Genomic DNA, 22919 nt, shown 5'->3' on the forward strand with positions numbered 1-22919 from the left:
ACTAAAGGCCATCTTTGTTCCTTTACAATCTACAGCCCAGAAAATAGCACCATTTCATTGTTCTAAAAAGAAAACATTGCTTCAGACTAACCCAGTACTTATGGTTTATGAGGTGTAGGTTTGCTCGCTGAGCTGTAGGTTTGATATCCAGACGTTTCATTACCTGGCGAGGTAACATCATCAGTGGCGACCTCCAAGTGAAGGCTGGACATCAAACCTACAGCTCAGCGAGCAAACCTACACCCTAAACCTCAACCTGAGCTACAAACCTACACAAATCTTGCACTTATGGTTTATATTTTTAAATTTTAATCAAGTGACAGATCTCACCAAGAACGAAACCACTCTACTCACTATTGTAGATTTACAGCAAGTTTACATTCAAAAGCTATGCGCTTATCTGATCCTGGGCTGTGAGCTCTCTCACACACAGGTTCATCCAAGGTCAGGTATGAATTTCGTTGTTGTTAACTTTCCCAGATGTCCAGAGATACTTGGACTCAAACGGCAAATGTAATAACTGTGCAGATTCACTACCGTGTCAGACATCAGTATTATGTTTCTTTCTCTGACCATGTAGTCACTGCCTTTGTCTGTCTTCCAGCTGTTTTTAAGTGCTGTTGTTTTGTACTTTTCTCCCCCCAAAGTTCCAAAGCAATGCAACAGCCCGTAAAATAGTAACTGCTGCTCCTGGAATTTGAGGAGATCACCTCCAACACCTAAAATACCTCATGGTGTATTGAATTTGTACTGCATACCATAATCAGAAAGCTTGAAGAAACATTAAACATAATTAATATGGCAGTTAATGTACAATGCATGCGGTATTTTTAATTTGTCTCTTAAAATAAATTGGTAAAATAATCACGAGGATGTAGAGAAAATATCAGATTCAATCTTGTGCCATGCCTCAGAAAGAATGTAGTGTGGATAAGGTTATTCTCCCATTTGTTGAGGTTGACATGTTTCATACAACTTGATCAATTTATCGATGTCAGGCCAATAGATATTTTTACATGATAACATCTTGATTTTTCTGTGAACATGTGACCCATGTGCATACAGTAAAGCATATCACAATGTAGAGTTTGTGGATTAATCATTTGTTTGCCTTTGAAGGTTACATTCTGCAAGATAATCCTCATGATTTCTGAATGTTCAGAAAAGATGTTCACTCAGGGATTTGTTGAGTGTGTTCAGGTTATCCTCTGATGATGCACCCTGAGTTGGCACAGCTAGACATCAAAAATAGCTTCCAGAATCTGTTCTGCTTAGCTAGGACTAATATGAATGACACCGAATGCGATTGACATGGAGACTTCCTTGTTCTCAGTTGGATCTGAAAGTTTGCAAAGAGCATCCGGAACAGCCTTGTGAGCCTGGTTTGTATCGTACCTCACAACATGACCATCACAATTAGATGCTGTAGCCGTGGAGGTGCATTTGAGAGAGGTTTTCAACAGATCATTTCCAGTTTGTGATTGCTATGAATCATAAAATGCTTCCTGAATAGAGACATTTGAAACCATTGTATTATAAAAAACTAAAGGATGGCTTTCCTCTTCTATGCTGGATTTGTTTGCCTGAGCTGTTGTAAACTTTAGAACCAAATGCAATAGACTTATCTTCCTATAACAGATGTACTCTGACGCCTTTCTGGGATGCAACTGCTTCCACTGTGGTAAGCTTCAGAGGATAATAATGTTGATTAGACTTGATGTTGCAGTCTGGAATTTTTGATTTTAGTATTGACACATTTGTTATCTCTTGGGTCTTATGAAAGATAGATCCACACACGCTGATAGACTACTACTGCCCCTGTACTACAGCATTACATGTTGTGATGTCACCATAAGACAGCATATCGTAGTTTCCTGTTCTGATCAATCTCCAAAGTGTCCACTTTAAACTATGCATTCTATCTCTAAGTTCACCTATAACTAAATTCATTTGGGATATCAAGCCTGTTTCTAAATTCACAAATGCCATCTACCCTTCTGCTTCATTGTCTGTCTTGTAACTTGAATGTTTCCCAGCTACAAATCATCTACTTTTCAGTGCGCAGGTTTCACCTATTCTCCAAAATGCCACACAAATTCTCTCTTTGAAATCCATGTGCACATTAATGAACAATCAGACTAATACAATTCACAGTTCACAGATTCACCTTTTTCATGAAGCATAACACTAGCCTAGATATTACTGGGTTTTTTCACTGCTAATTTTTACTTTGAACACAATATGCTTATGCAATATATTCATCTTGTTACTTTAACAAAATGATATTAGGTCAACATCATTAGTTGTAAAGACATGAGAATTGTCTGAACTATACTGGGACCAACAGCAAATATCAGACTAGAAGAGAGACAATTTGAAATGTCTCAAGTGAACAGTATGGCAAGCCTTGAAACTGTCACCAAAATTATTAAATCTGTACGTAGAACAGGTATTTAGAGAAGATGATGTTGCACTTGCAGGGGTAGAAATTGGAGACGAGCATAAAATTGTGACTCACCGATGGCACAGCTCTACTTGCCAATTTAGAAACGCTTCATAAAATATTGCACATCAAGTCAAGTCTAAAAGTTTCAAATATGGATTGAGGAAGAATATTAAAAAGTAAAAAACAATGTCACTTAGAAGGAATTAATAAAAAATTACAATGAAATCTTAACTAAATAGTGTCATACTGGAACAGGGGGGTAAGTTATTTAGGACAAATGATTACAGAGGATAACAGGTATGATGCAGAAGTCACAAGACTAGAGATTGACACAGTTAATTTTGAGAAGGTGAAGGAGATGTTAACAACAAGAAAATTCAAATTTCTAATAAGGAAAAAGCTCATAGGATGCTACATTCTATCAACTTTCCTGTAGGCCTAACACCTGGACAATAAATACAAATCTGTGGATGAAATTAGAGACCTTTAAAATGTAGGTGCTGAGATTTTAAAAATTCTATACACAGCCAATAAAACAAATGAAGAGCTCTTTGAAATTGCAAAAGCAAAAGAACTAAAAACATTAAAATCCAAAAACAAATGTGTCAATACTTCAGCCTTTTTACTAACACTGAAAAGTTATAGATCTATTTTCGAGGGCAAAGTGGAAGGCAGCAGAAAGAGGATTTGATCCAAACACAGATCGACAATGGACATCTCAAGAGTACAATGGATATGAGGTAAAATGGATGTATAAGTGTCGGACAAGACAGACAAGCATGACATGTCATGACAAAAGATCTTCTGGCAGGAGTAGCTAAAATAGAAACAGCAACACTGGGTCAAGTGGGAGGAGGTAATTAGCATGGGAGATCCCATGTTGACAATAAACACCAATTTACACCAGGTGAGCCAAAAAGGTCATTATCCAGTGGATTCCATGTAATATAAACATTTTAAAAAGGTTCCTGGGCTTACATCAGTTCCTTTGACCTTTAATTGGGGCCCGTGAAGAACAAAAGCAGGTACATAAATAGAACTTATGGAATACAGGATAATACCTATCCAAAAACAGGAAAAAATAGTGTAATGAAGCAATGGCAAACCACAGAACCCTGCAAGTGACCTTGGATTGTACAAAATATGGTAAAACTTATATTACTGAAGATCAATACAGATGAAAAGAATGTGATCTATTTATGCATAGTCAATTCAAGGTCAGCTTTCTAGAATAGCACAGATTTAACTACTTACATGTTTCTCCACATCTTCCCCAAGGATCTTACTGTGCTTCATAAAATCTGCAACAGGACCTGCCAACACAACATCGAAAGCTTCCACATATGGTGCCAGATCTTGAACTATGAAAAGGAGAAAACAGAAGTTATATTCAACCATAATTGCTTCCTTTAAAGAAATATTAAACTGCTTAAATATACAAATTGGGTTGGGGGGCTTTGGCTCGTTGATCTCATTACATGCCCTCAGTAGCCAGAGCATCCTTCCTCAAGGAAGGAATCAAAACTGCACGCAATACTCCAGGTATGGTCTTATGAAGGCCCAAGCAGCAAGGCATCCCTGTTCCTGTGCTCAAATCCTAAGTGAAGGCCAGCATACCATTTGACATCTTGCACCTACATGCTTACTTATAGCAAATTAGTATACATGGACATTCAGATCTTGCTGCAAATCCTCCTTTCCAATCTATCATCATTCATATAATCATCTGCCTTCCCATTTTTGCTACCAAAGTGGATAACCTCACATTCATCTACATTATACTGCATCTGATATGCACTACCCACTCACTCAACTTGTCCAAATCAATCTGAAGCTTCTCCGCAGTCACCTCAATTCTCCCTCCCAATTTTGTGTCATCTGCAAACATGGAACTATTACATTAAGTTTCCTCATTTAAATAATTAACAAAAATTGTCAAAGGCCAGTGCCCTCACACTGAATCCCGTGGCACCCCATTAGTCACTACCTGCCTCTTGAAAAAAGACTTATTTATTCCTACTGTTTTCTTTCAGTCAACCAGTTGTCTATCCATGTCAGCACATTACCTCCAATCCCATGCACTTTAATTTTACATGCTATTCTCTTATGTGGTACCTTATCAAAAGCCTTTTTAAAAAGTCCAAGTAAACCACATCAACTGGATCCCTCTCAACAACTCTACAGCTTTTAATTACATCCTCAAAAATGTCATCTAAGTAGAGTTATCAAGCATGATTTCCCTTTTGTAAATCCATGTTGACTCTCCCCAATTATCATAGTTTTCCAAGTAGTCTGCTATTAAATCTTTGCTAACGGACTCTAACATTATACCCCTCCCCTTCCAAAAGTGTACAGCTAAATGGTCTATAATTCTGCATGTTCTCTCTACCTCCTTTCTTTGATAGTGGGGTTACATTAGCTACCCTTCAATCCATACTTGGAAGATGACCACCAACACACCCACTATTTTTAGGGCCATTTCCTCGAGTGCTCTGGAGTGTAGTTATCAGGGACTGGGGATTTACTGATCTTTAATCCCATCAATTTCCTCAAAACTATTTCCCTTCTCGTACTGAATTCCTTCAATTCCTCCCTGTCACCATACCCTGAATTCGCCAACATTTTTTGGGACTTGTGTCCTCCTTTGTGAGACAGCGGCAAAGAATGTATTTTAGTTGGTATTTAATCTCTATATTCCTCATTATAAATTGTCCTGTTTCTGATTGTACAGGACCTACATTTGTCTTCAGTAACTCTTCTCTTCACATTTCTATAGAAACTTTTACAGTTTGTACATTCCCTACAAGCTTCCCCCCCTTGATTTCCCCCCCTTTTTACTCAATCCCTTTGTCCTCCTTTGCTGAAATCTAAACTGCTACCACTAGTTACATCTGCTGCTTTTTGGCCAATTTGTATGCCTCTTCCTTGTAATAAATACTAATTTTCCTTGTTAGCCATGGTCAAACCACTTTTCTAATTTTAGCTTTGCGCCAAACAGGAATGAACAATTGCAAAATAGGAACTGCTGGAAAATCTCATCAGGTCTGGCAGCAACTGTGGAGAAAAAGCAAAGTTAATATTTCAGGTCCAGTGACCATTCCAAAGCCAAGTTCTGAAGAAGGATCACTAGACCCAAAACATTAACTCTGCATTCTCTCCACAGATGCTGCCCGACCGGTTTAGTTTTTTTTCCAGTAATTTCTATTTTAGCTTCTCATTTCCAGCATCTGCAGTCTTTTTGTTCATTCTGAAATAAGAAAATAACACTGTTGCAGTTCGTCCATGTGCTCTTTAAATGCCATTGCCTATCTATCATCATCCCTTTCAGTAACATTCCCCAATATATCATAGCCCCAGCTTGTGCCTCATACCATTATAGTATCCTGTATTTAGATTCACGATGGTCATATCAGAATCTACAATTTCATTTAATGAAGAATCCTACATTATGGTCACTCTTCCCTAAGCATGGCAAGATCACTAATTATTCCTTTATCTGGTTTCTAAATACCCAGTCGAGGATGGCCTGTTCTTTAGTTGGATCCTGAATGTGTTGATTCAGAAAACCATCCCCTACACATTCCAGGAATTCATCTTCTATGATATTGCTACAGATTTGATTTCCTAATCAATATGCAGATTAAAATTGCCCATAATTACAGCTCGTTATTGCTTGCATCCCTAACTTCCTGTTTAATGCCTTCCCTAACGTTACCAATACATTTAGAGGTCTATATGGAACGTCCACTATAAATTTTCCATTCTTTTTTATTTCTAGCTCTACCCATACTGATTCTATTTAACCAGAGCTAATATCCTTCATCACTATTACATTAATTTCCTCTTTAACCAGCCATGCTACCTGACTCTCTTGTCCTTTTTGTCCATCCTTCCTAAGAGTTCAGTACCCCAGGTATTCAGTTTTCATCCCTGGTCACATCTCCGTATTCCTAACTATATCACCTGTTTGAATCTACTTACACAACTGATTCATCCCACTTTATTGAGAATGCTCTGTGCATTAAGACAAGGCTCTAAGGCTTGCGTTTTTAACATTCAGTCCCATTAGCATTATTTTGCATGGTCGTCCTGTATGTTTCTTGCCCTTGAATTCTCAGCCTATCACTTTTCTTATTTCTTATCATCTTTTGTTTTTAACCTTTGTTTCCCTCTCTTCTGTCTCCCTATATAGGTTCCTATCCTCCTGCTATTTTAGTTTAAACCCTCCCCAACTGCACTAACAAATATTTTCCCCAAGACACCAGTTCTAGTCATACATTCAGAGTAGTACAGCATGCACACAGACCATCCAGTCCAACCAGTTTATGCCGATCATGTTCCCAAACTACACTAGCCCCACCTGCCTTCACCTGGCCCATATCACTCCAAACCTCTCCTATTCTAGCCCTGCCCTGAAGTTAAAGCACTAACACTATGAGGAATACCTTGATGGGAAAATTATCAAGAAGTTGTTAATTTATGCAATGGAGAGAGAAGCAAGAGAGTTTTAATGTTACAGTCCCCAGGAAAAAAGAAAAATCAGAAATATACTTAAAATAAGGAGATATTAAACTAAATAAGAAGATATTATTGAGAGAAAGGGAATGTGAAAAAGAGTCTCATGTGTGCATACACGTTATGCGTAAGACAGAATCAGAGGTTGCACAAAAGATTAAGAGGTGGAGGTGCCGGTGTTAAGACTGGGGTGGACAAAGTCAGAAGTCACATGACACTAGTTTTACTCCAACAGGTTTATTTGAAATCACAAGCTTTTGGAGCATAGCCTCAACTTCACCTGACGAAGGGGCTACACTCTGAAAGCTTGTGATTTCAAATAAACTTGATAGACTATAACCTGGTGTTGTGTGACTTCTGACTTTCAGAGCCTGAGAGACAGTACACACATGCAAGTGAGTGAGATAATTCACAAGAGAAAGAGACAGTGCTACAAGCTAGAAAGCGATACAACATGTGCGAGTGAAAGAGTGGGCATGAGCCAGAATGGCTGGTAAATAAGAATAAGAGTGAGCACCAAACAAGAGATGCAGTAAAAGTGAAGGCTGAATGATGACAAAAAGAAAAAGCACATGCCAAGACAGAGCGAGAGAAAGCACACACCAAACCAAGAAGTGCAAACATGCTGAATCACACCGAGAGCAGACTGAAGACGAGAAAGAGGTTGCCAAATGACGAGAGAGCACTGCTGAACAAGACCAAGCGACAGTGCACACTGAACAGCAGCAAACAAAAAGTACACACCAAACAACAGTAAGAGAGTGTGTGCACTGAACAACACCAAGAGGTAGTTTGAGCTGAACACCACCAGGAGAGAGCACTTTAAAATGCAAGAAAGGATAAGCCAAACAGGAGAGCACCAAATGAGAGAAAAAGTGTCCAGAGAGGGTTAAAAGTGCCACCATAACATATAGGCACAGAATTAGGCCATTGGGCCCATCAAGTATGCTCCTCCATGCGATCATGGCTGACGAATTTCTCAACCCCATTCTTCTGCCTTCTCTCCGTAACCATTGATCCCTTTCCGAATCAAGACCGATCTTGTCTTAACTACACATAATAACTTGGTCTCTAGAGAGAATAAGTTCCATAGATTACTACCCTCCAGCTGAAGAAATTCCTCCTCAACTCAGATCTGAAGAAGGATTGTCCCTTCACCCTGAGATTGTGCCCTCTGGTCCTAGTCTCTCCTATTAATGCAAACATCTTCTCCATGTTCATTCTATCCATGCCTCTCAGTATTCTACAAGTTTCAATCAGATCCCCTCTCATCCTTCTAAACTCCTATTGGTTGTATCTGTCTGAGACAACAGTTAACCTCAGTGAAAGTAAGCTGAAGGCACAGAGTACTCTTTAACTTAATCAACTCACTCTTGTTCTCAAGAGTCTCAAAAGTGTCAAATTTCAACATCAAGTATTTAAGTATCAAAAATATCCAAATTTCAAAATATTCCCAAATACAAATTATAAACAGGTAAAGAAATCACATTAGTCATCCTTCCACTAACTCAATACTGCACTTAAATCAAATTGCATTACCCAGAAATGATTAGCTGGCCAGGCTACACAACTCCTTTTTTCTGTTTCATGTCATCTCCTGGCAAAGGGTTACTCATGTGCTGTTTCTGTCTAGAGTTACACTGGAGGGCTTAGGTAATACTGGGTTTTATCCCTGATCTCATATTGGCTTCCATCTAATCAGAGACATCCACACTGTGTTGTAAAGCGCTGATCCTTCCAAACAGGTACTAGAACTGCTTCCCTTCTCCTTGATTGGTCAGAGTAGCCACCATCATGTAGGTGACTATTAGCACATCCACTCGTTCAGCTTGAGCAACTTGCAGTCTCACCATTCAAGCTTTAACCATTTCCAGCCCTGGCCAACATTCCATTGAGGAGAGTCTTTTGATCATACAACATGGAAACAGAGCCTTTGGTTCAACTAGTCCACGTCAACTCAAAGCAAACCAGGCCCCCTTGCCTGCATTTGGCCCATCTCTCTCCAAACCTTTCCTATTCATGTACTTATCAAAATGTCATTTAAATGTTGTAACTGTACCTGCATCCACTACTTCCTCTGGCAATTCATTGCACACACAAAGTATCCGGTGTATAAAAGTTGGCCCTCGTGTCCTTTTTAAAAAGAGTTCTCCTCTCACCTTAATTATATGCTCCCTAGTTTTAAACTCCCCCATCCTAGGGAAAAGACCCTTGCTAATCACCTTATCTATGCCCTTCATAATTTGATAAATCTCTATAAGGCCTACCCTCAACCTATGTTCCAGTGAAAAAAATCCCAGACCATCTTTATTCCCAGCAAATCCTGGTAAACGTTTTCTGAACCTTCTCCAGCTTGATAATACAGGGAGACCAGAACTGGACATAGTACTCCAGCAGAGACCTCACTAAAATCCTGAACAGCCTCAACAGGACATCCCAACTCCTATACTCATAGGTCTGAGCAACGAAGACAAGCATAGTAAACACCTTTTTAACCTGTCTACATGTGATGCAAATTTCAAAGAAATATGAATCCCTAGGTCCCTTTACAACTCTACCCAGGACCTGCTCCTCAGATGCTTGCCTGAACTGCTGTGCTTTTCCAGCACCACTCTAGTCTAGAATCTGGTTTCCAGCATCTGCAGCCCTTGTTTTTACATATCTTTAATTGTACAAGTCCTGTCCTTGTTTGTTTTACCAAAATGCAATATCTCACTTTATGCAAATGAAACTTCATCTTCCATTCCTCAGCCCACTGACCCAATCGATCACGATCTCTTTGTAATCTTAGATAACCTTCTTCACTGTCCACTACACCATCAATTTTGGTGTCAATTGCAAAGTTACTAACTGTATCTCCTAAATGTTCATCTAAATCGTTCATATAAATGACAAACAAAAGTGAACCCAGTACCCATCCCTATGGAACACTGCTGATCGCAGGCCTCGAGTCCGTAAAACAACCCTCCACCACCACCCTAGACTCCTACCGTTAAGCCAATTTTGTATCCAATTGGCAAGCTATCCCTGAATCCAATGGGACCTAAATTTTCTGGATAGTCTACCATGTGGAATCTTGACAAAGGCTTTACTAAAGTCCATGTGACTCATGTCTACCACACTGCCCTCAATCAAACCTTTTGGTTACCTCCTCAAAAAACTCAATCAAGGTTGTAAAATGTAATTTCCATCTCACAAAATGTGCTGACCATCCTTAAGCAGTCCTTGCCTCTCCAAATGCATGTAACTCATATCTTCCAGAATCAAGTCCAACTTGCCAAACTCAGGTCTATAATTCCCAGACTTCTCCTTAGAGCCTCTCTTAAATAAAAGCATATTAGCCACTCTCCAGTCCTACAGCATCTCACCTGTCGTTACAGATGAAAGAAATATCTCTGCTAGGGAAGAAATTGCAAGGCCCCTAAGTTCCCACAACATCTTGGGATACAGACCCAGAGTTCTCAACCGGTCCTTGTATGATAGTCTTTTTATCCCCAGGATCATTCTTGTAAACCTCCTCTGGACCCCCTCGAAAGCCAGCACATCCTTCCCAAAACTGCTCATAATATTCCAAATGGGGCCTGACTAGAACCGCTGCCTGACCTGCTGAGCTTTTCCAGCATCCCACTCTGGACTCTTGTATTCGAACCCTCTTGAAATGAATGCTAAGACTGTATTTGCCTTCCTAACTGCCAACTGAACCTGTATGTTAACCTTGAGATAATCCTGAACGAGGACTCCCAAATCCCCTTGTGTTTCAGATTTCTAAAGCCTTTTCCCCTTTACAAAATAGTGCATGTTTCTATTATTCCTAGCAAAGTTCATAACCTCACATTTTCCATTCTGCTACTTGTTTGCTCATTCTCTTAACTAGTCCAAATCCTTATGCAGCCTCCCTGCCTCCTCAACATTATCTGTCCATCTACCTATCTTTGTATCATCTGCAAGCTTAGCTTTCAGTTCCTTCATCCAAATAATTTATTTTAAACATGAATACTGTAGTTCCAATACCGACCCCTGTGCAAGAGGCCCCTTTATCCACCTTCTGCCAGTCAACCAATTATCTATCCATGCTAGTACATTTCCCCTAACACCATAATCTCCTACCTTGTTTTGCAGCCTTCTTGTCAAAAGCCTTCCACAAAGCCAAATAGATCAAATCCACTGGCTCTCCTTTGTCCAACTTGCTCATTACCTCCTCAAAAGAATTCAAACGTTTTTGTCTGGCGTGATCTCCCCTTGACAAGGTCTTGCTGATTCAGCTCTATTTTACCCTGTAGTACCAAGCACTCTGCAATCTCCTCCTTAAGATCCTACCAATGACTGAGATCAGGCTAACAGGATTATAGTTTCCGGTCTTCTGCCTCCTTCCTTTCTAAAACAAGGGTGTTCCAGTCCTCAGAACCCTCCCTGTCTACAGTGATTTTTGAAAGATCACACCCAATGTCTCTACATTTGCAAATATCTCCTTCAGAATTCTCGGGTATAGTCCATCCGATCTGAGTGATCTTTTTCCATCTTCAGATGTTTCAGCTTTCCCAGCACCTTCTCCTTAGTGATGTCCATTACACCCACCTCTGTATGCTGCTGTTGTCTCCATGGAACAGAGTGAGTGTGCAAGTGAGTGAGAGGGGGGCAAAAGAACTCATACATGTAACAGTATGTGAGCAAGTATGCCTCCTCATTCCTAATGAAGGGCTTATGCCGAAACGTCGATTCTCCTCCTCCTAGGATGCTGCCTGACCTGCTGTGCTTTTCCAGCACTACACTCTAGACTCTGATCTCCAGCATCTGCAGTCCTCACTTTCTTCCAGTGTGTAAGCAAGAACATGCACAAGTGTAGGTGACAGACAGTGCACAAGAAAGAGAGTGCACAAGAGAAAGAAATAAAAGAGAGAGCCACTAAGAGAGAAACAACTTGCATTTATCAGGTGCTTTTCATATCCATAGGACATTCCAAAAGTGTAGTAACCACACTTAAAGTAAAAGCACCTAAGGTTCGACGGAGTTTTGTTTTGTTTATTACTTCAATTATTCTTCTATTTCCTTTCCTTCACCAGTATCCTTGTTTTTAAAATTAACTAAAAAAAGTCTCGTAATACTTTGATCCATTACTCTGTTCCAGGTTCACGGCTCATCACTATTGATTCAAAAATCACGAGTGCTACCATTTTATTCAATAAATGATGCACTTTTTTTCTCCAATAGTTCGATTGATTAATCAAAATATATTCACAGAACATAGAACATAGAAAAGTACAGCACAGAATCAGCCCTTGGGCCCATGAAGTTGTGCCGAGGGTTAATTCTAATGTAAGCTAAAATAACTTAACCTATGGACCCCTCAACTCACTGCTATCCACGTGCATGTCCAGCAGTTGCTTAAATGTCTCTAATGACTCTGCTTCCACCACCACCGGCAACACATTCCATGCATTCACAACTCTCTGCGTAAAGAACCTTTCTCGGATGTCCCCTCTACTTTCTCCTAATATCTTAAAACTATGACCCCTCATACCAGTCAATCCTGCCCTGGGGAAAAGTCTCTGGCTATTAACTCTATCCATTCCTCTCATTATCTTGTATATCTCGATCAGGTCACCTCTCTTCCTCCTTCTCTCCAGACAGAAAAGTCTGAGCTTCATCAACCTGTCTTTGTAAGGCAAGCCCTCCAGTCCAGGCAGCATCCTGGTAAACCTTCTTCACACCCTCTCCAAAGCCGCTGTATCTTTCCTATAGTAGGGGACCAGAACTGGACAGAATTTTCCAAGTGTGGTATCACCAGGGACTTGTACAGCTGCAGCAAAACCTCCTGGCTCTTAAACTCGATCCCCCTGTTAATGAAAGCCAAAACATCATATGACTCCTTAACAACACTATCCACTTGGGTGGCAACTTTGAGGGACCTATGTACTTGCACACCAAGATCCCTCTGTTCCTCCACACTGCCAAGAATCCTGTCTTTAATCCTATATTCAGCATTTGAGTTCGCTCTTCCAAACTGCATCACTTTGCACTTATCCAGGTTGAACTCCATCTGCCATTTCTCAGGCCAGCTCTGCATCCTGTCAATGTTGCGCTGCAGCCGGCAATAGCCCTCGATACCATCGACAGCACCTCCAACCTTTGTGTCATCTGCAAATTTACTAACTTACCCCTCAACCTCCTCATCCAAGTCATTTATTAAAACTACAAAGAGCAGAGGCCCAAGAACAGAGCCCTATGGGACCCCACTCAACATTGACCTGCAGGCAGAATACTTTCCAACTACAAACACTCTCTGCCTTTTGTCAGCCAACCAATTCTGAATCCAGATAGCCAAATCTCCCTGCGTCCCATACTTCCTGACTTTATGAATGAGCTTACTATGGGAGCCTTATCAAAACCTTATTCATCTCTAGCAAAAAAGTCTTACTATCCATATTCTTTCAAAATTCTACTCAAAACTGTATTGCCTCATTTTTAAATACAGTGTGTTCTGCTTTAATGTGGTAGTTGCAATCTTGTGCAACCTCGTGTAATAGAAAATTGTGCAATAAAAATAATGGGGCCTATGGGAAAGAGAGGGTTGGGGTGAACCACCAAAAATATCAGTAAAAAAAACGAAACAAAAATTGCAGTTAACCTAACACAAACGATAGCACAGTCTAAGAAATGTTAAAATCAGATATTTTAATGAAATAATACAATAAATTTAATACTTTTAGGGGTTTGAGTTTGCTGAGTTACAGTACTATATTAAGACAGGGGCTTAGGTTCATCATCAGCGTCATTACTTTCAGGTGCCGTTCTGGGTGCAGGGTTACGACAAAATATTCAGTCCACAAGTGGATGGCTGTGGTTCATTGCCCTCTGACTATTTCTTGGGGATTAGCTTAAAAAAGGCATCTAGTTTTTGCTGCTTTGCCATCTTTCTTCTTTCATGAAGAAATTGTTCATAGGATGCCACATAATACTTTATGCAACAAACTGCTATTCTGCTGCATCCCACTGTATTCTTCATTGTCATTATTGTCTTCTAAGAGCTGCAACTGATTCCCAACTTCCCTCAGGATAGAAAACAAAAGAGAAGTGGAGAGTTTCCATGGTGTTGCATCTGGACTTAGTCTTCATCGCCAACTTCAATTTGCCCTACAGCCACAAGTTGTTTTAGATCAGTCTCCACTTCTTCAAATCCAACTTGCTTTGCAAGAGCGACACAATGTTCTTTAATTGCTGGAAGCTCCCCTGACAGTTCAATGCCTTTAAATCACAAAGAAAATCTGGGAGAAACTTCTGCCAAACTGCATGCTAGCAGTCCATACTGCAATCACCCCAGGCCTTCACAATGATGTCAATAGCATTCTTCATGTTTCTAAAAACAGCCTCGAAAATATCAACAAAGTCCAAAAAATTTGCCCCATCATCCAACCTCTTTTGCTCGACCTGAAGTATACACTCAGAGTGGACTTAAGGTAACCGGGATGGAATTACACAATAGCCAACGGGAGTTCACGTCTTAAAAAAATGGTTCCCCAATTCACCAATCGCATTACAGCCAAACTGCATTGACGAAACGTGCATTTTAGGAGAAAGATCTGTACTTGTATTTGCAGTTAAAACACTAATTTCTTTCCCAACTCATTTCACAATAAATTAATCTTAAAGGTGACAACATACAGGAAACTTCTTCTTTAAAAGAATGTCCAACAGAAACAGCTGGTAATTGCAAAAATGTATTTCATTTCAATAGGAATTTCATCAAATATTTGATCTTATTATGGAATAGGTAATGTGGACTAGTGATCCAGAACCCCAATCTAGTATTCTGGGCACAAGGTTTGGAACCCACTCTGGTAAATGATGAAAAGTGAATTCAAGATAGAAGTACTTTCTTACATTGATCTTTATTGAAAATGTTGCCACGTTTGAAATGGGAACACAATTCAAAGAAATTAAAATATGACCACTGAATTCTGCATTACACATGGCTATAATTAGCATGGTCCAGTGGACATCTAATATGCAACTTGATGAGATAGTGGGTCCAAGAGCCTTTCTTTTGAGGAAATCCCCAGAACTATATTTTGCCAAATACTCTCGTAGGCACTAAGTAATTAAAGGCAGCTGAGCTTACCACTTGTTGGCTTCCCCAAAGCACAGGTCATCAGAATACACAAGATTATTTTCAAATAAGTCTTTCTAAATCTTAGTCGGTTCTCTACAAGAAGCGTTTCTTCAACATGAATGGGTTTTAACGCAATTGGAGAATTTAGACCATTATTTGTTGAATATAAACTTTCTTTACCAGTGTCGGTTATAACGTGATGCCAGTCCCATTTGTTTAAATTGCACTGCTATTACGTGATTTCCTTATAATGCAGGATTGCACAGGAACAGAACTATTGCATTATATCTGAACCAATTGGCTTCAAAGAAATCAGTGTACAGATTGCTGGTTATAGATGCATTAGTAATGAGAAAGAAAGCAAAACGTAGTACCCAGCCCTTACCCTCAACCCCCCAGAAACTCCTCAGAGCTAATGCATGTCACCTCATGAATCCCCCCACCCCATTATTCATCCTTCAATACACTCATACACTCTGTTTAGTGAATTAAAATTTCACCATCTGCTATCATAGGATTCAAACTATGCCTGCATAACATTTAAATAAAACAAAAGACTGCAATGCTGCAGATCTGAAACAAACAAAAACAGAAATCGCTGGAGAAACTCAGCAGATCTGGCAACTTCTGTGGACAGAAAGAGAGGTAATGTTTCGAGTCCAGGGATCCAAAACTGGACTCAAAATGTTAACTCTGCTCTCTCCACATATGCTGCCAGAATTACTGAGTTTCACTACACCACAACCTCCTCTTCAGCCTTGGGACTGAGCTGATTCTTATGGTTATTGGTTGCCAATCTTCTTTATAACTCCAACCATCATGTTCTAAGCTTGTATAATAAGCAATTATCAAATGATTTTTAAGCTGCAGAACCTGAAGTTTGGACGAGGGTGTTGCAACAGAAATGGAATGAGAGGCGTAGTGAAAGACCTCTTGTGCACTTATTACAATATTTAGATATGCCATTGAATCATTAATTCTATGGTGGTGGCAAAATGGTCCATAAAAATGTTGTTTCAGCTCATTAAAATGCTATCTAATTAGTGCTACACTTTGCCTGCAAATATTTATTATAGAGTCATAGAGATGTACAACATCGAAACAGACTCTTCGGTCCAACCTGTCCATGCCGACCAGATATCCCAACCCAATCTAGTCCCACCTGCCAGCACCCAGCCCATATCCCTCCAAATCCTTGCTATTCATATACCATCCAAATGCCTTTTAAATGTTGCAAATGTACCAGCCTCCACCACTTCCTCTGGCAGCTCATTCCATACACATACCACCCTCTGTGTGAAAACGTTGCCCCTTGGGTCCCTTTTATATCTTTCCCCTCTCACCCTAAACCTATGCCCTCTAGTTCTGGTGTCTATTTATCCTATCCATGCCCCTCATGATTTTGTAAGCCTCTAAGGTCACCCTTCAACCTCCGACGCTCCAAGAAAAACAGCCCTAGCCTGTTCTTTGTATATTTATGTAATTAACTTTTTAAAGCGTTTATTGCATCTGCTGACACCATCTTTTCATTAAAAATTATTACAAAAAATATCTGCACTGCTTTTTGGCTTTTTTGCTAATTACCTTAAACTTTTCTTTTGGTTCACAACATTCGTAAAAGCGCCAACATAATAAATCAAGTGCACTACCTCCATTGTCCCCATTCACTGCATCAGAAACTGGGGACATAACACCTGGTATCTTCAAAGATGCCAACTCCAGTCGTTTGACAGACTTCTCCAAACGTTCCACTAAATCTTGCAACTCCGCCATCACGGATATACTGTAAAGAAAATAATCCAAAGTGAATTAAATAGACATCTTGAAGAGTTAATCTTGACCAAAAAATATAAAGTGTGAGTTAGTAGTAAAATAATATTATTTACAAGAGTTCAAACAACATTGAGTCATAGACTTATACAACACAAAAACAAACCCTTTGGTCCAATTCAATGCACACCAACCAGATATGGTAAATTAACCTAGTGCCATTTGGCTCACATCCCTCTAAACCTTTCTTATTCATGTACCCATTCAGATGCCTTTCAAGTGTTGTAATTGTACCAGTCTATACTTCTTCCTCTGGCAGCTAATTCCATACATACCCCCTTGTGTGAAGAAGTTGCCCCTTAGGTCCCTTTTAAATCTTTCCCCAAAATACATCATGAATCAAAATTTCCAATTCTTAAGCAATTTATGCCACAAACACAAACAAACAAATCAGTCCTCCTCTTTGTGAGCTCTTTGAACCATGGACAGAAAAATAACAACAGCTAGCATTCTCTGCAGTAATTTTAATGCCAATGAAAAATTCCACTCCTGAAAGAAATTTTCCAAGCATCTTTAAGTGGTGTTGCGCACAAACTGTAAGTAGTTGAAGTGCAATAATCAATGTATGTTACAGTTTTCAAAAGCAGAGTAATTGCTCAGCTATTAATGGACATTAATGAAATTTGTCATGATTAAACAACAATCTAGCCATCTTTGCTTCAGAGTATTCTGGTGCTCAGAATCATGTTCATGTTTAAAAAGGTAAATTCAATACTGCAACCAAAAAACAAGGTAAAATGATAAATGAACATATTGAAATTTTGCTACCAGAATAATTCTTAGGCATAATGTACTTGAAATGTTACAATCTTTCCAGTCAGTCTTAGTCAAACTGCAACAGAATCTATCAGCAACGTCCTTTCCCCAGACAACATCAAGGTCTGAACTTTTATAAAGACAGAAATAGTCTCTAGATGAGTCCTCTACTATTTGTCATTTACATAAATGATTTGGATACGAGCATAAGAGGTACAGTTAGTAAGTTTGCAGATGACACCAAAATTGGAGGTGTAATAGACAGCGAAGAGGGTTATCTCAGATTACAACATGATCTGGACCAGATGGGCCAATGGACTGAAAGTGGCAGATGGAGTTTAATTCAGATAAATGTGAGGTGCTGCATTTTGGGAAAGCAAATCTTAGCAGGACTTATACACTTAATGGTAAGGTCCTAGGGAGTGTTGCTGAACAAAGAGACCTTGGAGGTGCAGGTTCATAGCTCCTTGAAAGTGGAGTCGCAGGTAGATAGGATAGTGAAGGCGGCATTTGGTATACTTTCCTTTATTGGTCAGAGTACTGAGTACAGGAGTTGGGAGGTTATGTTGCGGCTGTACAGGACATTGGTCAGGCCACTGTTGGAATATTGCGTGCAATTCAGGTCTCCTTCCTATCAGAAAGATGTTGTGAAACTTGAAAGGGTTCAGAAAAGATTTACAAGGATGTTGCCAGGGTTGGAGGATTTGAGCTATAGGGAGAGGTTGAACAAGCTGGGGCTGTTTTCCCTGGAGCGTCAGAGGCTGAGGGGTGACCTTATAGAGAATTACAAAATTATGAGGAGCATGGATAGGATAAATAGACAAAGTCTTTTCCCTGGGGTCGGGGAGTCCAGAATTAGAGGGCATAAGTTTAGGGTGAGAGGGGAAAGATATAAAAGAGACCTAAGGGACAACTTTTTCACGCAGAGGGTGGTACGATTATGGAATGAGCTGCCAGAGGATGTGGTGGAGGCTGGTACAATTGCAACATTTAAGAGGCATTTGGATGGGTATATGAATAGGAAGGGTTTGGAGGGATATGGACCAAGGGCTAGATTGGATTGGTTGGCATGGACAGGTTGGACCAAAGAGTCTGTTTCCATGCTGTACATCTGTATGACTCTACAACAAAATGGTGTCTGATCCCCAATCCTGGGCTACCTGCCCCAAAATGATATCCACTACTTTCACCAGGAGGGAAAGGTGGGTATATTATACTTTATGTGATTCACAGAAGCAACTGCAGATCTTAAAATGCCAGCTGCCTTCGAACAGCCTCCCAATTTCTCTAGTGGGATATCCAAATTAGGACTTGTGGACTTCATACTTCTGAGGAAAAAGACTAAAGCTTTTGGAGCTTTCTCAAGAAGCAAGGTATTCTTTTGGGAATATGCAGGAACATCTTTAGGAGGCATAAAGTGTTTTGCGGGAGTGGTCAAATGTCCATAGGTTTGTTATAAGTAAACATAAATGCATAAACTCATTGGAATGGCCTAGCTGTTGAGGAGACTGTCAAGGGTATTGTCTAGCTGTCAAGGTCTTTAACGCTTGAAAGAAACTATTTTCTTGTGTTTTTTTTAAAACCACTGCTTACTATTTCATTATCTGTTGCCAAAAGCTTGAGTTGTCATTTTAGGAGTTGTGCTGTACAACTGATTTCACAACCTATCATAGTGTGGTCCCTGTTAGTTCAGTTTGATTGACAGCACAAAATGCTTATAAAGTCTTTGAAGTAGGGCTAGAAGTAAGAAGTGCTTGTTTTAAAAAAAGGATTAAAGAGCTGAAGGAAATTTTAAAATCAATTAGATGCTTTCAAAAATAGCAAATTAATCATTAAACCTCTTAAATGTCCATCTTATTTCATCTCAGCATGGGTATGGAGATCTTCCCATTGTGGATAATTGCTGAGTTGGCATGGAGATGGGTTGGACCGAAGGGTCTGTTTCCATGCTGTACATCTCTATGACTCTAAGGTGTCAGGGTGGGCTTTCAGCTTAGACTGGCACTAAGTTGGTATAAGGGCTGCAAAGGGAAAGGGGGAGTGGATAGATGGGCATAGATTGGCACCAAGGGCTAAGGATGTTGACACAGATGCACAAGTTGGCATGTGGAGTTTGTAGGGTCATCAGGGTCTTGAAGTGGCATGGGGTGGCAGAGATGGGACACATGTTGGGGGATGGAGTGTAGGAAGAGAGGAATTCTTGTTTTGCTTTTCAGCAGCAATGAAGTCTTAGATCACTGAGGCAGGCCTTTCCCACACCAAAAGAGAAAATGCTGGAAAATCTCAGCAGGTCTGGCAGCATCTGTCGCACATGCGTGACAGAGAGAGAGAGAGAGAGAGAGAGCGCGCGCGCGACAGATGCTGCCAGACCTGCTGAGTTTTTCCAGCATTTTCTCTTTTGGTTTCAGATTCCAGCCTCTGCAGTAATTTGCTTTTAGGCCTTTCCCACAGCCTTCCTCCACACTGGGCAACCCCCTTGGCTGCATCTGAACATTTTCTTGGGGCAGCAGGCTAAGCTCTTTCCCTCAGAATGAAAATACATCAATCTGGAGCATTTTCTCCTGAGTCAGATTTGCAAAGCCAGGAATTTTCTCAACTTTGCTCTCTTGCTCAGAAGCAAAACTTCAGGCCCAAGGGTTCTTTCGAGTGTAGTGGAGTCATGTTTTCAGAATTTGACCTCAAGAAAAACTGTTCTTAAACATCCATTAGGTCACGCGAAGATGTATAATGCCCACCTCACCCAATGGTGTCCTCTCTCACTTGGTGAGCCCTTTTCTATCAACTGATAAGGACATTGCAATTGCCAGAAAATGTGCAAGCTGGGTTGTGCAGAATTTGAGAGGTAACTGGAGCTTTATGAATGGAAGCTTCAATTCAACTGTTTTGGAAGGAAGGTGGAGAAAATGCCAATACATTTTTGTTAAGATCAACTGGATTTTAAACAATAAGGATTGCAGGTAACAATAGAACTGCAAATAATTTGTAAGAACATAAGAAATAGAAGCCAGAGTTAGCCATTCAGTGCTGCATTGTTAAATAATTGCTGATTTTCTGCCTCAACTCCACCTCACTTCAGAACCACTATCCCATATCTGTCATTATTCAGAATTTGTAGACACCCTTGAATATAGTCAAAACAGCAACTACAGGTCTTCCAAAGAAAATTCCAAACATTCATTGTTTTGTTTGCATAAATTTCTCATTACAGTTCAAAATGGCAAAAAACTGACTCTTGGCTCTATACTTGCTTGTCAGAATATGCTCCCAATATCTATGCTTATGAGACCTTTAACAATTTTCAATTGCAGCTCTCATTCTTGTAACTTCTGATAAATATAACCTTTAAAGTCAATCTCTCTGACAAAAATGCCCTCTTCTCTCTTCCCATGAGTCAGTCCGTCTGGTGAACTTTTGACTCACTTGTCTAAAGCAAATACAATTCAGAAAAGTGGCTATTATAATCCCAATAGTCACCATTAATGTTTAAGGAGAGATTTGAAATTGTTTAAAACAAATGAATGTTAAAGTACAACGAACATGCAAATACAAACACATCTCAAAGTCTTCGGTGAAAATTTTACATTAATAATTTAATAAAACATAAACACATATGTTTTGTACTAAAATATACAATTGAACAGTCCCTTTTTCCTTATAACCTCCCTCCTCAGAACGTCTTCGGGATTTTTCAGGTTATTCAAGGTTCCTTCTCTTCCTGGGATCAAACTAAAGTGTCAAAACTCTCAAGAATACATTTCATTTTCCCTGCATTATCTCAGCCAATCTACACAACACGAAACTTATGAGCACTTGACTTCAATCCTCTAACATTTCCTAAGCACATGTGGATCTTTCAGTTCAAATTTAGGGTTTGCTGCATTCATGCTTAGTTCTTCCATCTCAGAAATACCCCTGCTTTCAGATAGCCCTTTTGATTCTGATTTAAAAGGTGTATTTCAAGTCTTAGCAGACTCTTCCTGTCCTGACACTCAACCTTCATCTCCAGCTCCAAACCCTAAAGACCTTCTCGAAAAATCTCAAAGACAACTTCTCAGAATTCCAACCAAGGCTCCATCCTGAATTACACACCATTATGGTAGCAGTGGTTAATTGAGATGTCTGATAGAGTTTAAGTGAACCAAGTTTGATCAGGAGGTCTTCATGAATAATTTAATTTTTGAATTAGCCAGAGCAATTCTCCTTAGATCTAGGTCTGAATGTGTTAAAAGTACTACACATTGGAACAGTCAAGTCCATTGAAACTGTCAAAAGAAACTCTCAACACATTTAAATCTCCTGTCCTTTAAATATTAAAAGGAACCAGTCTGCAGTTTTTTAAAATGCCAATGCTTGCACAACCATCACTACACAGCTGTGTGCCTGTCAGTTCACTTTTGGATTGACAGATTTTAAATACACACAAAATTTTGAAGTGGGTTTGTCATTATGAGCACTTGTCTGCTTCAGAATTAATCTAAGTATAATGTTGTATGCAGACTTTTGTCATTGAGTGTGGTTATGGCTTGAGAAAATTATCCATAGATGCTTAAGAATGTTACTGAATCTCAGTATGCACTCCAAGATGTCCTCATGCTGAACTTTGGGTAAGGCAGCATCTAAGGAAGAGAATCGACGTTTCGAGCATAAGTCCTTCATCAGGAAGAAGGCTTGTGGGCCAGGACTGAGAGATAAATGGGAGGGGGGTGGGGTTGGGGGGAAGTAATAGGTGGATGAAGGTGAGGGAGAAGGTGATAGGTCAGGGGGAGTGATGGACGGATCTGGAGGGCAGTGCCGAGTTGGAGGCTTGGGACTGGGATAATGCGGGGGAAGAGGAAATGAGGAAGCTATTGAAATCCACATTTATCCCGTGTTGCAGGATTCCAAGGTGGAATATGAGCCGTTCCTCCTCCAGGCATCAGGTGGTAATGGTTTGGCGGTGGAGGCGGCCCAGGACCTGCATGCCCTTGACTGAGTGGAAGGGGGAGTTGAATTGTTCAGCCACGGGGTGGTGGGGTTGGTGGGTGTCCCAGATATGTTCTCTGAAACGATCCGCAAGAAGGCGCCCTGTCTCCCCGATGTAGACGAGGCCATATCAGATGCAATGGATGCAGATGACATTGGCAGAGGTACAGGTAAATTTCTGACAGATTTGGAAGGATACCTTAGGGCTTTGAACAGAAGTGAGGGGAATGGTGTGGGCGCAGGTTTTGCTCTTCCTGCAATGGCAGGGAATGGTGCCAGGAGTGGGGTGTGGACCTGATGAGG

At 40.1% G+C, this 22919-nt stretch overlaps 1 protein-coding gene across 2 annotated transcripts in view; it reads right to left on the reverse strand.

Annotated features, from left to right (window-relative positions):
* The window catches only part of cap2 (cyclase associated actin cytoskeleton regulatory protein 2), a 243243-nt gene that overhangs the window by 182564 nt on the left and 37760 nt on the right, over positions 1-22919 (reverse strand). For both annotated transcript variants that reach the window (XM_043719122.2, XM_087978631.1), the window contains 2 exons: positions 16718-16851; positions 3701-3807 (listed from right to left, as the gene is read on the reverse strand). In XM_043719122.2, coding sequence (XP_043575057.2) covers positions 3701-3807; positions 16718-16841 — 231 coding nt within the window. In that variant the 5' untranslated portion in view covers positions 16842-16851. The remainder of the gene's footprint in view (positions 1-3700; positions 3808-16717; positions 16852-22919) is intronic.

Source organism: Chiloscyllium plagiosum, unplaced genomic scaffold, assembly GCF_037043375.1.
Source record: "Chiloscyllium plagiosum isolate Xiang-an unplaced genomic scaffold, Cpla_swu_hap1 HiC_scaffold_34, whole genome shotgun sequence".
Lineage (NCBI taxonomy): Eukaryota > Metazoa > Chordata > Chondrichthyes > Orectolobiformes > Hemiscylliidae > Chiloscyllium > Chiloscyllium plagiosum.